At 39.0% G+C, this 16,981-nt stretch overlaps 1 protein-coding gene across 2 annotated transcripts; it reads left to right on the plus strand.

The window, feature by feature from the left end:
- The first annotated feature begins 1,504 nt into the window (after positions 1–1,504).
- il6st (interleukin 6 cytokine family signal transduce) lies at positions 1,505–16,898 on the plus strand. 2 transcript variants are annotated; one of them, XM_047569052.1, is made up of 16 exons: positions 1,505–1,670; positions 2,416–2,487; positions 4,626–4,925; positions 5,857–6,007; positions 6,431–6,585; positions 6,720–6,874; positions 8,637–8,799; positions 9,067–9,143; positions 9,549–9,810; positions 10,344–10,511; positions 10,837–10,938; positions 12,134–12,280; positions 12,371–12,511; positions 13,159–13,255; positions 14,592–14,673; positions 15,112–16,898. In XM_047569052.1, the coding sequence occupies exons 2-16, from the start codon at positions 2,421–2,423 to the stop codon at positions 15,742–15,744; spliced, it is 2,700 nt and encodes an 899-aa protein (XP_047425008.1). In that variant the 5' UTR covers positions 1,505–1,670; positions 2,416–2,420; the 3' UTR covers positions 15,745–16,898. The 2 variants fall into 2 exon arrangements, with proteins under 2 accessions (XP_047425008.1, XP_047425009.1); XM_047569053.1 differs by lacking the exon at positions 4,626–4,925 and having other exon boundaries at positions 1,506–1,670.
- The last annotated feature ends 83 nt before the right edge of the window (positions 16,899–16,981 follow it).

Below are 16,981 nucleotides of genomic sequence, written 5' to 3' on the forward strand. Positions count from 1 at the left end.
TGCTAATTTAGTGTTTTGTGGATTGTAATATTGATCCTGATAATGTTGATAACAGTAATGTACATACATACTATATATATATATATATATATATGTATATATATATATAAATATATATATATATTTATATATATAATACCTTTATATATATATTTATATGTATATTTATATATATATATTTATATATATATTTATATATATATATAATACCTTTTGTATTCATTTGAGATTGAAATTCTGCAGATCTGGGTCCTGCAGACCTGACCAGGAATGGGCTGACCTACAGTATGGCAGGATCCCTTGCCTGTTGTCCTGTTTAATATCTAATGTTGTCCTATTTAATTTTTAATTTCTTTGATTCTTTCTTTCTGGTCACTGTTGTGCTGCTGTAACATTTGAATTTCACCAATGGGGATCAATAAAGTACTATCTTTTCTTATCGTATCTTATCTTATTTTAGATGAACTACTTAAGAAAGTGGTCGCCCTCTAGTGTCAGATTAAAGCATTACATTCATTTTAACAAAACGACTGGTTAAATTTTAACTGAAATTAAACAGTTTTTCTGCTCTGCTGGCCCTTGCATCGATTTTTTTTTTTATTATTATTTTTGTGTGTGTGTGTGTGTGTGTGTACAACACGTACAACACGTAATACTTCCAAGAAGAGATTTTAGTTCAAAACATGTTTGTCTGGCAATAATGCATGCCTTTAAAACCACAACAGCATAACTATTGAGTTGCGTTGAGTTTTAAATGTGTTTCTGTGCCCAGAGCAGTGAGCAGATTATCCTTTCCTATAGGTATAAAGATCCTGGTAGAAGGAGAAGAGAAATTACCTCCTTGAACATCTGAAAGACAAGATGTTATGTGCAGGTTTCTTTGAACCATTAGAATGTCAGAATTCTCTGAGAAACATTACATGGACAGTATTGGGACTTTCTACATTAGGCTTGCAAAATATAATTAAGCTACTAATTATTATTAATTAATATATATATTTTTTTCAATTAGTTTTGTGCTTATGATGCTTGGCTTAGTAAGAACTATTTTCAACGAAGAGGTTAGTCGATACTGATATCTACAAGAATTTGTATTAACAATTTGGGGCATTTTCAGTGGTAAATGTTGGATTATCAGTGTTTGTGAAATGATCCACATTTTTCGGAGCCACAGTCTATTGTCCATATCAAGAGATACACGACGCTGTACTTTCCTCTGAAGGCGAGAGGCGGAGACATACTGGAAAACAACTGCGAAGGACACGCAAAATGTGCATAGTGAAATCCGAAACTCTAATTTGTCGAAAGTGTTTGACAGACATCTTTTTTGTCCAATCATCACGCAGTTTGTATTCGCTGCGCATATACGTAAATTTGTAAACTACCAGTGGCTGAGCAGACCCGTGGCTGAAATGGCTCTGGTCCATCAGTGCGTTGTGAGATCGCGTGAATATGGCGCCGCTCCGCAGCCCGTTGCGACACGCTTTTGCGTTGACGGGAAGTGGGCGGGCCCACACGCACACACAAGAGGAGGGCCATTGGGACAGATCAGAGACGACCACGAACTAAAACTAATTTGTCTTTCTTCGACGCTCGTTGGGATTAAGAAGAGGCAAAGGTAGCATTTAGGTAGCCCACGTTATACATGGAATGCGACTGACGCCACTTAGGTCAGTAATACTTTATTTCTTCTGATTACGGAAACAAGCCAGCTAGGGGTGGCAATGTGAGACCTCGATGCTAACTAGTCGTGACTGTCTGCTACCGATACCCAAACGATGGCATGATTTTTTTGTTAGAACTTACCATTGTGTAGTAAAGTGTGAATAAGTTCTCACGAAGAGCTAGGTGTCTTAGCAAAACTGTTACTGAACTGTTGGGGAGATTGTGGAAAAATAACTATGCTAACCTTAAGGTACAGGTGTCAAACATACGGCCCACGGACCAAAAACGGGCCGCCGTTTGATAATGGATTACTGCACAATATACAAAAATACAAGTTACATTGAAGACATTAGCTGCATTTTTGTCCAATAAAAGTAACTGCTATTCCGAGGGTTCACGCAGTTTTAGAAAGATTTGTGGACATTACACAACACTGAGACACAGAACTATACAGAAATTTAGCTTCTTTGTATTGGTTGTTTATAAAAAGCTTTGTAATGGTGCAGTAATAACTATTAAATGTAAACACTAACTTTGGAGCTGTCATTATTTATAGGTTAATACACTATTGTGTTACTAGTCTGGCCCACTTGAGCTCAAACTGGGCTGTACGTAGCCCCTGAGCTAAAATCGGTGACGCCTCTGCTGTAAGGCTACCCAGACTATTTGTCTGGGTGTAATGTTTTTGACAGAACTGCTACTGTTCTGTCCTCCTCCCTGAACCTGTCTTATTTTAATGTTCCTATTCAGTCATCATGGTATCTGGCAAGGTGTTGCAACTGTTGGCACTGGCCTGCCTCGCTTCTGTTTCCTCTGCTGAAGGTAACCACTACAATTTTAACACTACTATTTACATCTGTCATATATGATAGCCACTTCATGTCACACCATAGTTCCTTGGAGTGTTGTCTGCATATTTAATGCATTATCAGTGTCCAGCACACGTTTTCCAGTGTAATCTTGACAGGTCACAGCAGGAGAATCAGGATAAAGTGAATTGGCTGCATTCCACTCAGTTCAAGGACCCTGGTGTTAGCCATGGTGTCTCACTGATGTGTCACTGTCTGAATTCCCCTTTTAGTTGTTTTATAAATTAAATCATCTTTCCAGATTCCTACAGAGTAATATTGGTTAATTCATAACATATATTGTAAAATAGTTTATTATACAGTAGATGCCTCCATTTTTATTTTCAAATAATGGACTTTGCTCTGTCAAAATAGTTTTTCATTTTGATGGTAAGTTATTTTTTTGTGTAAATTCTTGACAAAAGGAAAAACCCAAAATGTATTATTCCATTTATAAGACTGCTGTAAGGGGAAAACATTCAAGGGGTACTATGTTTACACTGAATTAAGATATTAAGTAAGTCAGTTATTATTTATCCCCCACTGTGGCATCTTAACTTACCTTTAAGCATTTAGATTTAATATTGACGGGCTAGCTGCTAAAAAACATGTTCTGAAAATATAACATAAAAATCTGCTATTTTTTCTAATCTTATAGTAAGTACAGACCGCAAAAGTAGCTGATTTGTGTGTGTCTGTTTGTTGTGACTGCAGCATTAGCACTTGAGCTAACCACTTTATTACAATGTGTGAACACACACACACACACACACACACACACGCATGAACAAGCTGGAATGAAGCTTTTAGTTCCTGTTCTTTTTCACAGTCTGCTGACTTTGCATCAATGTGGCATGTGGTTCTTTTTAATAGTTTTAGGGTAGGTGTGTCTTAAACACTACTTACTGTATGTGTTCCCAAATCTACAAATATGTTGCGTAAATTGGCTTGTGCTGTATTTTTTTGTACTTTTGTGTCCTAAATGTGTGTGTGTTGCCGAGTGGAGGATGTGGTTCTTTCCTTTTCTTGTGTTGTCTGCACTTATACTTTTGCTTGTCTTATGTGCATATGGCAACCAAGCAACTCTCCCAAGGCCGTGGTCATCGAGTGGATGACAGTAATGCACGGTGCTTGTTGTCCTAACCCTAACCTACTTAATTATGATCTTATTGAAAAATTAATGAACATAAATGATCTGTCAGTGGGTGTAAATGTAAGTTTTAAGTAGTCAGACGTCAGTTGAATTCAGTTTAATGGAATTGAAGATGCTTTATTTAACCCAGAGCCTAAAACCCCGGAGCAAGCAGCAAGTCCATAGGCGCTAGGAAAAACTACTTTTTATGATTACTTGTTGCTCTTAGAGAAACAGACAACACTCTATACAGTCTACGGTTATATAAAAACCAAGTACTCAATCAAAACTCAAGTATATGTCCTTGCATAGAATATATATAAACCTATTTGGTTTGTACTGGTATTGGTTCACAGGTTCACAAAGAAAGAAAGTACATTTGGGCGACATATATTGAAATGCATGCACACCAAAATGTCCAGTGCAGCAGCTGAGAGAAAATAATCTTCAGTTTTTCAAATTTGTTGATGTTGCTTACTGCTGCGTAGTTCCAAGTGTGAATGTGTCGTGTTGTCAGATGTGCAACTTGACCACAGACCACTTGGAATGGAACCATGTATTTGTCACCTCCCTTTTCCTCCCTTCCACATACTGTGAAATATTTACAAAGATACATTTTTGCCATGCTCTCTATCTCTCCCTCTCTCTCTCCCTCCCTCCCTTTTTTTGTCTGCCATGCTGTCTTGTGTTTAGAAGTGCCCTCTTTGAGCTTTATCAATTGTGTCACAATGGATCACACCTTTACTTAGTAGATGTGGACTAGGAATATTTGGTCATCAGTTCCATGTATTTTATGAAGAGACGATATAAGATTGTTAGATCTGTGTGGAAAACAGCTGTGTGTAATAGTAGTAATGAGGAACTGTGGGTATTTGCTGGCTCAGCACTCACAGTAATATGTTAACTATGTGGTTGCTGACATAAGAACAGTGAAAATTAAATATTTTTTTTTCTCCACTTGTTTTGTTTGTCATTGGTAGAATACTGCCATTTGGTGACGTCTCCACAGTCTCCAGTAATTGAGGTTGGGACTAACTTCACAGCTACATGCGTGATCGTCCACACAGATACAATCACAGCAGATAATCTCTACTGGAAGTTGGCTTCAAATGTTATACCCAAAGAACAGTACATCAAGATCAACAGCTCAGCGCTTAATGTCACTGTCCTCATCACAAGTGACAAATTGGAATATTTATATTGCTACTCCGAAGAAGTCTCACCCGAAGTTAAATTGAACAACGGCAAATATTTTCATGGGATATTACTCAGGAAAGGCTGTAAGTTTTTGTGTCTGAAATTCAAAACCTATAGCTGTTTTTTTTTTTTTCTTCATAAGCGTGTATTTAATGATCAAAAGTTTGTCCATTATTTCTAGTTTTGAGTTCAGGCAAGTTTGCATCCACAGCTGTGGAATATTACTAGGGGTGTCCCGACCCAGCTTTTGTACTTCCTATATGATACCGATATTGCAGCCTTGAGTATTGGCCGATACCGATATTCATCTGATACGATTGACTCGAATCATACTTACTTATTTTGTAGGGCAGAATGTTAGAAAAGGCTTGACCAAGGAATATTACTGAAATCAGTCAATAGTCAGTAGGTAGGTATGAGATAAACTGACTCATTTATTATTAACCAATGGGTTACATAATTTTAACCTTAAACAAAAATATTCTACAGTTTAATAAAATGGATAAAAAATGAATCCAATAAAAACAAAAAATGCACTCAGCTACAATTCCTTTTTTGGACTTTAACGAAAATTACTGGCACATGGCTGACATCACTCCTGTTTTACTACTTTGTTAGCACTTTAGCGCAGGCTATTGTTGTGACCGTGTGTGCTCTGCATGCTGGATCCAGCCACTGCTGGATAGAAATGTGCATAGAAACGGAGAGTGTTTTTATCAGAGATTTTGGATGCAGGTTGATAGAATCCGGTACTCTTTTTTTTTTTTTTTTTTACTCATATCGGACTGATATTCATTATCAATATTGGATCGGGACACCCCTAGTGATTACTGTATCTAACTTTGTTTGATTTGGTTTTGCTATGGCTGAGAAGTAGTAAGCATTTGAATTTTAAAACTAGGTGAAAATCTAGAAAATTGCACATGCAGTTTTCTGCATTAAAAAAAAAAAAAAAAAAAAATTTAAGAAAATCAAGTCAACAAGGTGTCCATGTTGTGTTTTTCCCAATCACAGATGCCCCACAGAAGCCCATGAATCTGTCCTGTCAAGCAGTTCAGAAGGGTCATTTAATCTCTTCAAACCTCGCATGTTGGTGGAATGTAACTGGACGCCAGACTAAAGATGTCCCTACGACATACACAGTGTTTGTGACAGAGTCCCCAGCGTGAGTACATCCTGACATGTTTTTGGATCACTGCCATGTTTATTTGGAAGTTACATTATTAGTCAATTTGGTTGCTGTTCTGTTTTTGACACATTCTATTACAGTGAAATCAAGTCAAGCTGGTTGTTGAAGTAGTTGTGTTGAATGTTTTGATATCAAAATGCTGGTATGTAGTTTCTGGAAATGTCTAGCTCAGTTGTGTTTTCCTTCTTCCATTGTCTAGTATGGGCTGGCTAATATCAAGAGGATTTAAAGCTTTATAGTTAAGGACAGTAACCCTTTTACATGAGGTGCTATGCTTTTTAGGCTCATACATGTGCCATTTATTCTCTTAAATGGTTAAAATTCTAATTTCTAATGTGTTCTGTTGTGTAGGCCTTACTACTGAGTTATCTAAATGATATTACACTATTCATTTAACAGGGATAACACCTTTAATGCGACAACAACGCAAAACAGTGTTGATGTGGCAATGAACATCTTTCCGCATTATTTGCGACTGGACATCCGAGTGGAGGCACGCAATGAATTTGGAACAACAGAGTCTGAGCATCTGGTAAATTCCGCTAATTGCTTTGGTAAGTAAACATGTAGTATGGTTCGAGTAAGATTTTCTGCTGTTTGTCATCTTGTCAGGTCTAAAACTGTTGTAATACTCCAGTGTTTTAATGCAGCATTAAACAACTTGTGTTGTTGGGGTCTGTTTTTGCAGTGAAAACAAACCCTCCATCAAATGTCATGGTCATTCCAGAGAAAACTTTCCCCACCTCTGTTCTCATAAACTGGACAGTTCCTCTTCGCCACGAATATGTGGCTCTGCATTATCATATCAGATACTGTCCACGCGGCCTTCAGACTTGGATTGATGTAAGTACATTTGTGCTCCATTAACTCATTAAGTGACCAGTTTTCCATGTTCTCCTAACACCTGGTTTAAAAAATGTACAGTGTGACCATAAGTAGAATTCTGGTTTATTTAATATAAAAGCATTCAAAGCGTGCCAGACAGGCTGCCACATATTATTGTATACTCTTTCAAATAACAATTTATTAACATGTGTCATTTTGTTGGCTGCTGTTTTAACATTAAAACTTCCCCAATGTGCACGATGGGGCAGTTATATATGAGGTAGTTAGAAAAAATGTTTCAATTGTTTTTAATGCGAAGACTGTAAAATATACAGCACTCTTTTTTTTCTTTTTTCTTTTTTTTGAAAAATGAATGTTTTAAGCAACATTTCAGCGATACAAACACGTAGAAAGAGCCACACACAGAAAATCACTCCGCACCAGCTATCAAGATGGCAGTTTGAAATGTCTGTGCTTATTTCAGTTTCTGTTCAGATGCACCCGGTATAATCAAAAGAAGGTGTGGGTGGATTTGTTTTTTAAAAATTTTCTAAAGAAATAAAGTAACGGGAGAACACGTAACGAAACTATGTGCACTGCTTCAGTGTGCTCATTGTTGTCTGGCAAAAAAAAAAAAGGTTGCACAACCTTTCCTCTGAATAATGCAGTTAGTTTGAAAACTGGATAATGACCAGGACTGGAGTTGGTGAGAATAGAGCAGTGACAATGGTTATTTTCTGATTGATTCTCCACATTCCCATGCAACTCTGCAGCAAAGTGTTGCATTTCTGGGTTTGGTGCGAATGCTACATAGTGGCCTCTGTGTTCTCCAAAAGTATTTCACCCCCGCTCTCAGTCATGTAGACACTTCGACCTGTGACTCTGTCGGCATGCATGATGTTGATTGAGATCAGAAAGAGCGGGACACCTTAGTGCGATGGTCCTGTTCTCACAGCGTACTGCATGTTGTTATTGGTTAGGAGCGACACAGCCCAATGGTTGCGGTCCAGAAATTCCCCCGACAGAAAAATATTTTAGAAATAAAACATATGAAGGCGTAGGGTCTTGGATAAATACGTCCTCACACAATTCTAATGGGTCACGAGTGACCAATGAGGCTGTTCCCTGGATATTCTGCTTATACCTGTAATGAAAAACAAGAATTGAGGAATCATTTGACAACAGCTTGATAACATTGCCATTTATTAAACTTTGATTTCTAGAAATATATCTACTGTATGTTAAATAGAATAGGCTGTGTATTAAACACTCGCACATTTTTATAATATCAGATGAAGGGGTTTTAGAATGAATACGTATATGGAGGTAAACTGTGCCTGATGGATGATAATTGACAGACGAAGATAACAGTTCAACAAATAATGCTGGAGTTTCTTCATTATTCTTCATAGACAGTAAATCGTTTCTTGCTACCGAATACCTAAACAGTACCATTTTATTGTTGTTGCTGAATTTGAGAAGATAGAAACGCACTTGGCTAGTTATCTAATTCGCACAGATCAAAGTAATTAAATAACATTTTCATTTATGCATTAGCTTCGCTAAAAAAATGACTCTATCCTTCTTTTCTTGATTTTGACAAGGTTGTATTTTTCTTGTATTTTGGACAAAGCAGCACCTCACGGCATGCAGTTAAAACATTCATGTGTCTTTTCAGTCAAGTATCCTGTTTCTGTCATTACACATGTGGATATTTTTGCCTTTTTTTAAATAATTAGTTGACAAAATCTCTGACAGAGACGTTGATTATGTATTTTAGGTGCCTCTTTCGGATACTGCTTACTACATACAGTCCTTCAGACTCCAAAGTCTTCAACCCGACACAGTTTATGACATCCAGGTACGCTGCAAATATTCTGACAAGTGCAACGTTTACTGGAGCAACTGGAGTACCAACGCTACCGTGAGAACACCAGAGGATCGTGAGTATCATGGCTGCTAGTTCATCCTAGTGATTCTTGATAAATCAATGAATCATTGATACCGTCGTCGCCCTAACTCATTTAGTATTTTGTTGCCCTCAGTCAAGAAAATATGTAGAAAGATAACAGCACTTTTGGTCACACTGCCACAGCATATGCAGGCCAGAAAGCACAATTTCTATTGAATAAAAGGGATGTGGTGTGACTAGTTTCCTTTGGTAGTCAAGCTGAAAGTGGTTGTGTCATCTTTTTCTTTGGCCTTTCTAGGACCAGGAGGGAAACCGGATATATGGAAAATAATTGATGATGGGACAAATGAACGACAAGTGGAGATAATTTGTAAGGTAAATCATCACATATCCCATCCCGGTTAATATAAAAACCTACCAACATTCAACACTGCAGTATTGTAATAGACAAATAATTTGAGGAACCCCATGGAATTAATGAAATCAATAAATGAAATGAATGAACAGTTTGTGATATACGGTAGTTCTGGGTCACCAATAACTTGAGCTATGTAGTTAAAGTAGTGGAATACACAGTGGCCTGCACAGGACAGTAACCACAACACAGTTCAGTCTTACAGTGATACAATTTCTTAGAGATAGTGGAATCCTGTTTTCATTAATTCATCATTTTCATTACCAGTCCTGTTGTTCTTTTGTTGTTATTTTTTATCTGTACCCTTGTTTGTTCTACTTCGTGATGGATAAGATAGTCAACGTCATGTGACTTTGTCCTTCCAGGATCCCAAGTATCCCAATGGCAGAATAACAAGTTTCAACATGAGAATTTACAACAATAAAGAAGCCAAGAATGGAAGTGGCAAGTGGGAGAGTATCCCAGTCAACAGGACCGAGGCTGAAACCCTCTCCAGTCAAGGGTCTTTCACGCTTAAAAAGATTTCCCTGCCTGACAAGAAATGGAGTTTTAAAGTGTCTGTCGTCGCTGTCAATTCTGTGGGGCAATCGAGTGAGGGAGTCTTGGGCATCGATGCACAACCACGTGGTAGGTGGACACCATACCTTTGAGCCAAACGCACACCAGAAAATCTTAATTATTGGCATGTAGCAATATCTAGACCTGGTAAAGCCACAGTCACTGCAGCAAATCGTCAAAATGAATAAATCCTTGTGAGTAAGTGGTATTCAGTAGTGCATGTCTCCTGTTCAGTTGACTTAAGGTCCAGTAGACATTAGACTGATGAGTAGATGGATGGATAATGACATGTAACAAGGATTTCCAATTTTTTAGAGATTCTATTTGTAAAAATTACATGAATGGTAACTAAATATAGAGATCCGGCAAAGGATTATGACCACCTTCCTGATATTGTGTAGGTCTCCCTTGTGCCTCTAATACAGTTGTGACTCATCAGAGAAAGGACATGGGCCTTCGGAGGGTGTCCTGTGGTGTCTGGCAACACGGTGTTGTTAGTGGGCTGAGTGGGCTTGGCTGATCTCGACACTTTAGACAGTATATCATCAATGATGTGATATCATCTATTAGGGTTATACTTGTATCTGTGTGTGTTAATACAGGTCCTGCCCCAGAAGAAGTGAAGGTGTGGTCCCACGAAGGCCGGCTTTGGGTGAAATGGAAACCTCTCAACGCTACACAACTCTCAGAATATGTGGTGGAATGGCTCAGTGATGGTGACCTAGACTGGCAGCGGGAAAATAGGGGCACCACATTCACTGCCATTAAAGGTAATCTCTTTCTTCTTCGAGAATTAGGATGTAAAGTATCTGTGGAGTTTGTGAAGTAAGGTTGATCAAAGGTCACCCATTATTACACATGTAGCCTTATTTATGACAAACCATGCAACCACATTTGTATAGTACAGTGGATATAAAATATTATGTGGTTTATTCCATGGAGAGCAGCCTGAATAACTCTATACAGCTAAAGTACTGAACTCTGTACTGACTATGCTATGGATAGTTTTTACTTAAACAACAAATTATGCATTACTTTGCTCCACTGTAAAGTCTAATTAACCAGTTAACCGTACATTTTCAATGTCCAATCCAGGGAACCTGAGGCCATATGTCTGCTACAATATTTCTGTGTATCCTATATACCATCGGTGGATTGGGAAGCCAACTCGTGTACAAGCCTTTCTGGAGGAAGGAGGTAAGGTATCAAACTTTTTAGGTACTTAGTGAAACTATTAAATTATTGTCAAATTAATTGTATTAAATTATTGATGTAGTGTGAATAACAGAAACCAGTGACGTTTGAATTCGAAAGTTACTTTCACAGATACAATTTTTTGTTCTTTTTATTGTCAACACTTATTAGGAAGTCTATTAACAACTCCTTACACTTAATATTGTCAGATATCTGCTGCTGACTGCTGGATAATACTTAATACAATACTGCTAAATTAAACTGATTCACAGGCAGATGTTAGTACCTGCACGCCATTTCTGCTTGTTGCACCTCGACCAATGCCTGAGTACCAGCTGCAGGGTCTTCAAGGAGCGATCCGTCACAGGATAATGCATCATAAAAAATGAATATCATACAAGATATTGTTTCCATTTCATTCTGGTCTTGAGGAGTAAACTTAAACATAGCAGTAGTGCGATGTTGGCTTGTTTACCTTTGTGGAACATAGGGAAGTGATACCTCTGGGGCCCTAAGGGAATGACTGGATCTCACATCTGAGAACACTAGTGTCTGCTCATGGCTTGCAGTCCCTAGCGTCTCCAGATGTGTGTACCATCATTTCATAAAAGGGGGAAGTGCCTTTCTTCTCACAGAATGAGCCAAATTATGTTAATGCAAAGAACATGTAGGGTTATTTTTACTTAAAACTAAGGGTTTCGGCCAGCACAAGGTTTTCCTTGATGTGGTCTGTGCTCATATCATGCAGCTCTAAACTGTCTCACACCAGGGAATAAAGGTGTTGAGCTGTGCTGCTGTGTTGAGTTGCAGGCTCAATAATGACCAGCAAGGGCCAATGTACTTCCTTGTATGAATATGTAGACACAAATAGACAAATGTGAATTTGTTGTTTAAATCAACACAAACATGCGAGTGTGTTTTTCTTACATTGCACAACTTCTGTACATTTTCCCAAGCACATGCAAATTATATTTCCTGCTCCTGTGATCAGCTTGCATCACTTAACAGCTTCTGTATTAACTTCTGTGGTTTATAGTTCAGTTTCACTTCTACATCCCTGTTTGTATTTTTAGATGTTGGTAATATTTTGCATATTACTTGCATGGTGCTACTTTTACTGTACTTCAAACTGTGTTGTTATTTGAACATTCATGTAAAGGGTTTATTGGAATGCACGATGTTTCTGTTTTGTTTGCAGCTCCGTTACAAGGCCCTGCTGTCAGACTAAAGGGTCCCCCAGGTAGCAATGAGGCTGTGCTGGCATTGGAGGAGATTCCCCGAACCAGCCGAAGAGGCTTCATCACAAACTACACAATATTCTATTCAAATGGGACAACAGTTCACAGTATGTATTCGCTGCATAGTATCGATGATGATGTTTTGCAGATACTGTTTCAAAGGTCTAACTTCTTGATTTCGGTTGTCTCATCTCCAGGCATAACAGTGCCATTCAATACCACCTCATACACTCTCAAGTCTTTGTCACGCAACACAAAGTATGAAGTGGTTATCCGGGCCTCAACCATCGGAGGGTCAACAAATGGCAGTAGTCACACGTTCACCACTATGACATATGGTAAGTGTTGACTTTTACACGCTGTTCAACTGTTCCAACTGTGAGATTATTATAGTACATGTTTAACTAATGAAAATCTAAGGTAGGGTGACGCAGGGAGAGGCTTCTGGGCCCTTTTTGTGTGGAATTTGCATGTTTTCGCGTGGGGTTTCAGCAGGTGCTCTGGTGTCCTCCCACAGTCCAAAGTCATGCTCGTTATGTTGATTGGCCCTATGTGTGGCTGTGAGTGCGAATTGTTGTTGGCCCTGTGGTAGACTCGTGACCTGTCTCACGCAGTGGTATCTGGGGTAGGTTCCAGCCCCCCTGCGATCCACTAGAGGATAAGAGGTTACAGATGACGAATAAATGAATTAATATAATGTAGTATATGTAAATGTTTGAATGAAATCTATTATGTTTTCTCAAATCATCAATTCAAGGCATTTATTTTTTGCATTTCTCAAAAGGATGTTCTTTTTTCAAATTTGTGCTATTATTTTGAGAGAAACCAGTAAAGCGTACTTTGTACTTGGTTGATACTATCCATCAATAAAAAAAAACGGTTTAATGATTTTTGCATTAACCTAAATATTTTATTATTTAGCTAATCATGTTAGACTGTTGATAATCTATTTTCTTCTCTAAATATGCTCTTGTTTTCCCCTCAGCACAAGGTGAAATCGAGGGCATCGTTGTAGGTGTGAGCATTGGCTTTCTGTTTCTTTTTCTCATGGCCATGCTGATCTGTATCTACACAAAAGATGTGTAAGTTGCACTTAAACACCTCTCATCACTGGCCATCAGTGAAGAATTTACTCATTCCACCACATCCCTTTTATAAGGCATTGAACTTTCCACCAATTAGATTCCAGAAGACAGTTGTGGAAACAGGGGGGTGTTATGGGGGTTTCAATTCCCATAACACCCTGTAACATCCCCCATGCCCAATTCTTTCCCCTTCAAATCTACGGGGGTGCTCCGGGGTGATGTGATTGTGATTGAGCTGCCAGGTGATTCGGGTTAGCCAGCATGGATACACATTACATTAGAATGTCAGAGTGACGGTTTGTAGGCTGAAACACTCCTTAGAGTGCTTTAAAACCCACTTTTTTCAGCTTCGTGAAAATGTTCTTTTCTTGGTTACAGATAAAAAGTCACATGGACAACATAAGGATCAGCTCAAAGACTTTGTCATAAAGGAATTAAACAAATCGGAAAGGCGTTGAATAAAGGCAACTGGACTTGTAGAATTTCTTGAAGACGTTTAGCCACTCATCTGAGTAGCTCCTTCAGTTCTGACAGACAAGTGGGAAATTGAGGTTTAAATGGGAAAACTCTGTGGGTACACCCACCAAAGGACTTGGATGACCAGAAACTGGTGCCACTAATTACATAATTGTTAGAGCACCATTCATAGGGTAAGTACACAGTCCCACTCTTAATGATAGGTAAGTACCCAGCCATTATGTAATTAGTGGAACCAGTTTGTGGTCAAGCAAGTTCTTTGGTGGGTGTACTCACAGAGTTTTACCATTTAAACCTCAACTTCCCACTAGTCTATCAGAACTGAAGAAGCTACTTGGATGAGTTGCGAAACATCTTCAAGAAATTGTCCAGTTGTCTTTATTCACCGTCTTTTGGATCACCATGACCTGGATGACTGAGAACCTTCACAGACGAATAGAACAAGTGTTACACAAAGCTGAAACTAAGTTTGGTTAAATCGGACCATTTTATCTAGTACAGGTTTGATTCATACACAAATAGTGGATGTTATCAAAAATAGATTATAAAAAAATCACATATCTTAGTTGGTTTAAGGGGGTAGTGCAGTCTACTGGCCAGGTTGGACAAGTAAATGTGGAGAAATCCTTTGAATTAAAAAAATGAATCCATTTCTGTATTGTATTTTTGAATAGTGTGCTAGTTTAATTTTTCTTGTTAAAGTAATAGAATAGGCCATCAACACTGTTTATTGAAATTAAAAACAAAAAACATGTCGGCTCCATCGTTTCAAATGATTGTGAATGGAAAGATTTTATTGTTATATATGTTTCTGTGCTGATATACTGTGTAATCTCCAGTGCTTCCTCTCTTACAGGATCAAGAACAACTTCTGGCCTCAGATTCCAAACCCTGGCGATAGCACCATTGGGACATGGGCTCCTGATCATCCGTTAAAAGTAAGGGTTTATTTACCTCACACACATGTGAGGCTGCATGTGGGGGGTTTAACATACTATAGTGTGTGCTATTGGCATAGTTTATTCTGAGTCAGTCAGTAGATCAGCAGCTGACGGTGTGTAGCAAGCACCTGTCAATACTAAACATCGTCCTTAATCCAAGACGGCCCTCACCATAATGACCCAAGAGATATCAGGGGGGTGGCTTGAGCACAGTCTTATCCTCAATGGCTCTAGTTGCAACAAATGGAACCGTGACTTTTAATAGTTACTTGATAAGATCTAACCCCTCCATGGTAAAATAAGTAGTGGTAAAGCTTTAGCCTTCTAAGAGTACTGCCCAAATGTTACGTATGGATACCCACAAAAACTAATGTGGAACATCATGTACATTGTTATTTGGTCTGATACATTTCTCCTGACCATGTCCTCCTACAGACAGAGATACCAAAGGAGAGCTGTCTTTCTGGCATCAGTGTTCTTGATGTGGATATGTGTGATTCGAAGTGCATGTTTGAGGAGGACAAGGCTAGTCTGGCTCTGAAGAAAGACAAGTATCTGTCAGAGGAGCACAGCAGTGGCATCGGTGGGTCTTCCTGCATGTCCTCTCCTCGCCAGAGTGTGTCCGACAGTGACGAGGGCGGTGATATGGCTGACACCACATCCAGCACCGTTCAGTACTCATCTGTGGTGGCCTCCAGTGGTTACAAGGGCCAGACCCCAAGCTCTCAACCACAGCAGTCCATTTTCTCGCGCTCCGAGTCCACACAACCACTGCTAGATTCCGAGGAGCACCCAGACATATTGATGCAGGAGGGCAGCAGACATTTCCAGCATTTCCACAGACAGCCCTGCTTTGCACGCAGGGCTGGGAATGGAGACCCGGCCGACTCCGATGACTTCAATCTGATGGAGATGGAGCAGCAGGAGACACTGGAGTCTCTGGACTTCGGTCCCCTGGAAGAGGACAGTGAGCAGGCGACCCCTTCAGACAGCCTGTCAGGTGACTGGCAGCAAGCACCCCCACCCTCCAGCTACATGCCTCAGCTGGGTGGCTATAGGCCACAGTAAGGACAGAGATGACTCAGGAGTCACCTGGGAACTATTTTGACTATCATGGTTTCATTTCAGGTCTTATAAATAAGTAAAGAAGACTGACCCAATATATCTTTGCATTTCACCAAGTATCGATACTCCTGTATGCTGAGGGAGAGTACTCTTTAAAGTGCAATGTCAACTAGAGCTTGTAGTGGTAGTTTGCTAGCTTAGCACTTGCGTTCACATAGCCATATCTTTATATTAAAACTGTGCCCAAAACATACTGACACATCTGACATGTGACAACAGTTTATAATTCTTATTTTTTTATTTTAAAATACAACTGTTTGCCGAAATGTCTGGCTTGACATGAGCATGGACCCTAGTTTAGGAAGTGATGGGCACTTGCTTTCAGTTGGTTTCTCTGTTACTAGTGCTTTGCTGCATTGCCCTCTAGTGGATGTTTTTTTGCCCTGCTAGGCCTTGTTTAACATACAGAAAAGTATGTTTTCAGCTGAAGTATATACACTGCACATGAAGGTAATCAAGCTACATGTGCTAATGCTAATACTGCTAATGAGTGCATGATAATTAAAGTTTATTTGCCTTAGAAAATATAGAAACATAGGAAATGGGTAAAAACCATATCTTTTTAATGTACCGTCTCTAGCTCACAGGACATAGTTTAGTTGGAAAATCGCTGCTTTATGTGTGGATATCTTGCCAAGTTTACAGTCAACAGTGGGAGAGTTGATTTATTTTCAGTGTTGCCTGTGGATACTGCATTTTGAGATGGACCCTTTCACCCTTTTCTGTGTCAGAGCAAGCATTACATCTTCATTTCTTCTCACTTTATAATTTTACATCACAACCTCGAACGTACTCTCATCACAAGTAGCTGTGCTTTTTTTTTTTTTGTTTTTTTTTAAAGGACATTCTTCTCATTTTCCTCGACATACACACACACACAGCAGACAAGCAAAGAATGCCTTGCTTAACTGCTCTGGTCATGAGGATGGCCACGATCTTCTGGGCAAAATGTAAGGTTCAAACTCCGCTTTCCTGCAAAGGTCCCTCGAGCCACATGTTACATGGGAAAAGTTACATGCTAAGCGTAGGCGGCAAAGGTTAACACTGTAAACATGAAATCCACAATAAACATTCAACGTATTCATGTCACCTGGTAATGCTGTGTTTTGGTCTTATTTTAGTATTCCAAAGAGCCGGAAGCACATTTCCATCAGGGGAAAAAACGGATTGACTGGCATTT

Source organism: Mugil cephalus, chromosome 19 (genome assembly GCF_022458985.1).
Source record: "Mugil cephalus isolate CIBA_MC_2020 chromosome 19, CIBA_Mcephalus_1.1, whole genome shotgun sequence".
NCBI classification, from domain to species: domain Eukaryota; kingdom Metazoa; phylum Chordata; class Actinopteri; order Mugiliformes; family Mugilidae; genus Mugil; species Mugil cephalus.

Bases quoted from the DNA above. Each gene is read 5' to 3' on its own strand.
- il6st (XM_047569052.1), top strand. From the start codon at position 2,421: ATGGTATCTGGCAAGGTGTTGCAACTGTTGGCACTGGCCTGCCTCGCT. The intron at 6,875-8,636 runs GTAAGTACATTT...TATGTATTTTAG, and splicing joins GCCTTCAGACTTGGATTGAT to GTGCCTCTTTCGGATACTGC. The intron at 9,144-9,548 runs GTAAATCATCAC...TTGTCCTTCCAG, and splicing joins AAGTGGAGATAATTTGTAAG to GATCCCAAGTATCCCAATGG.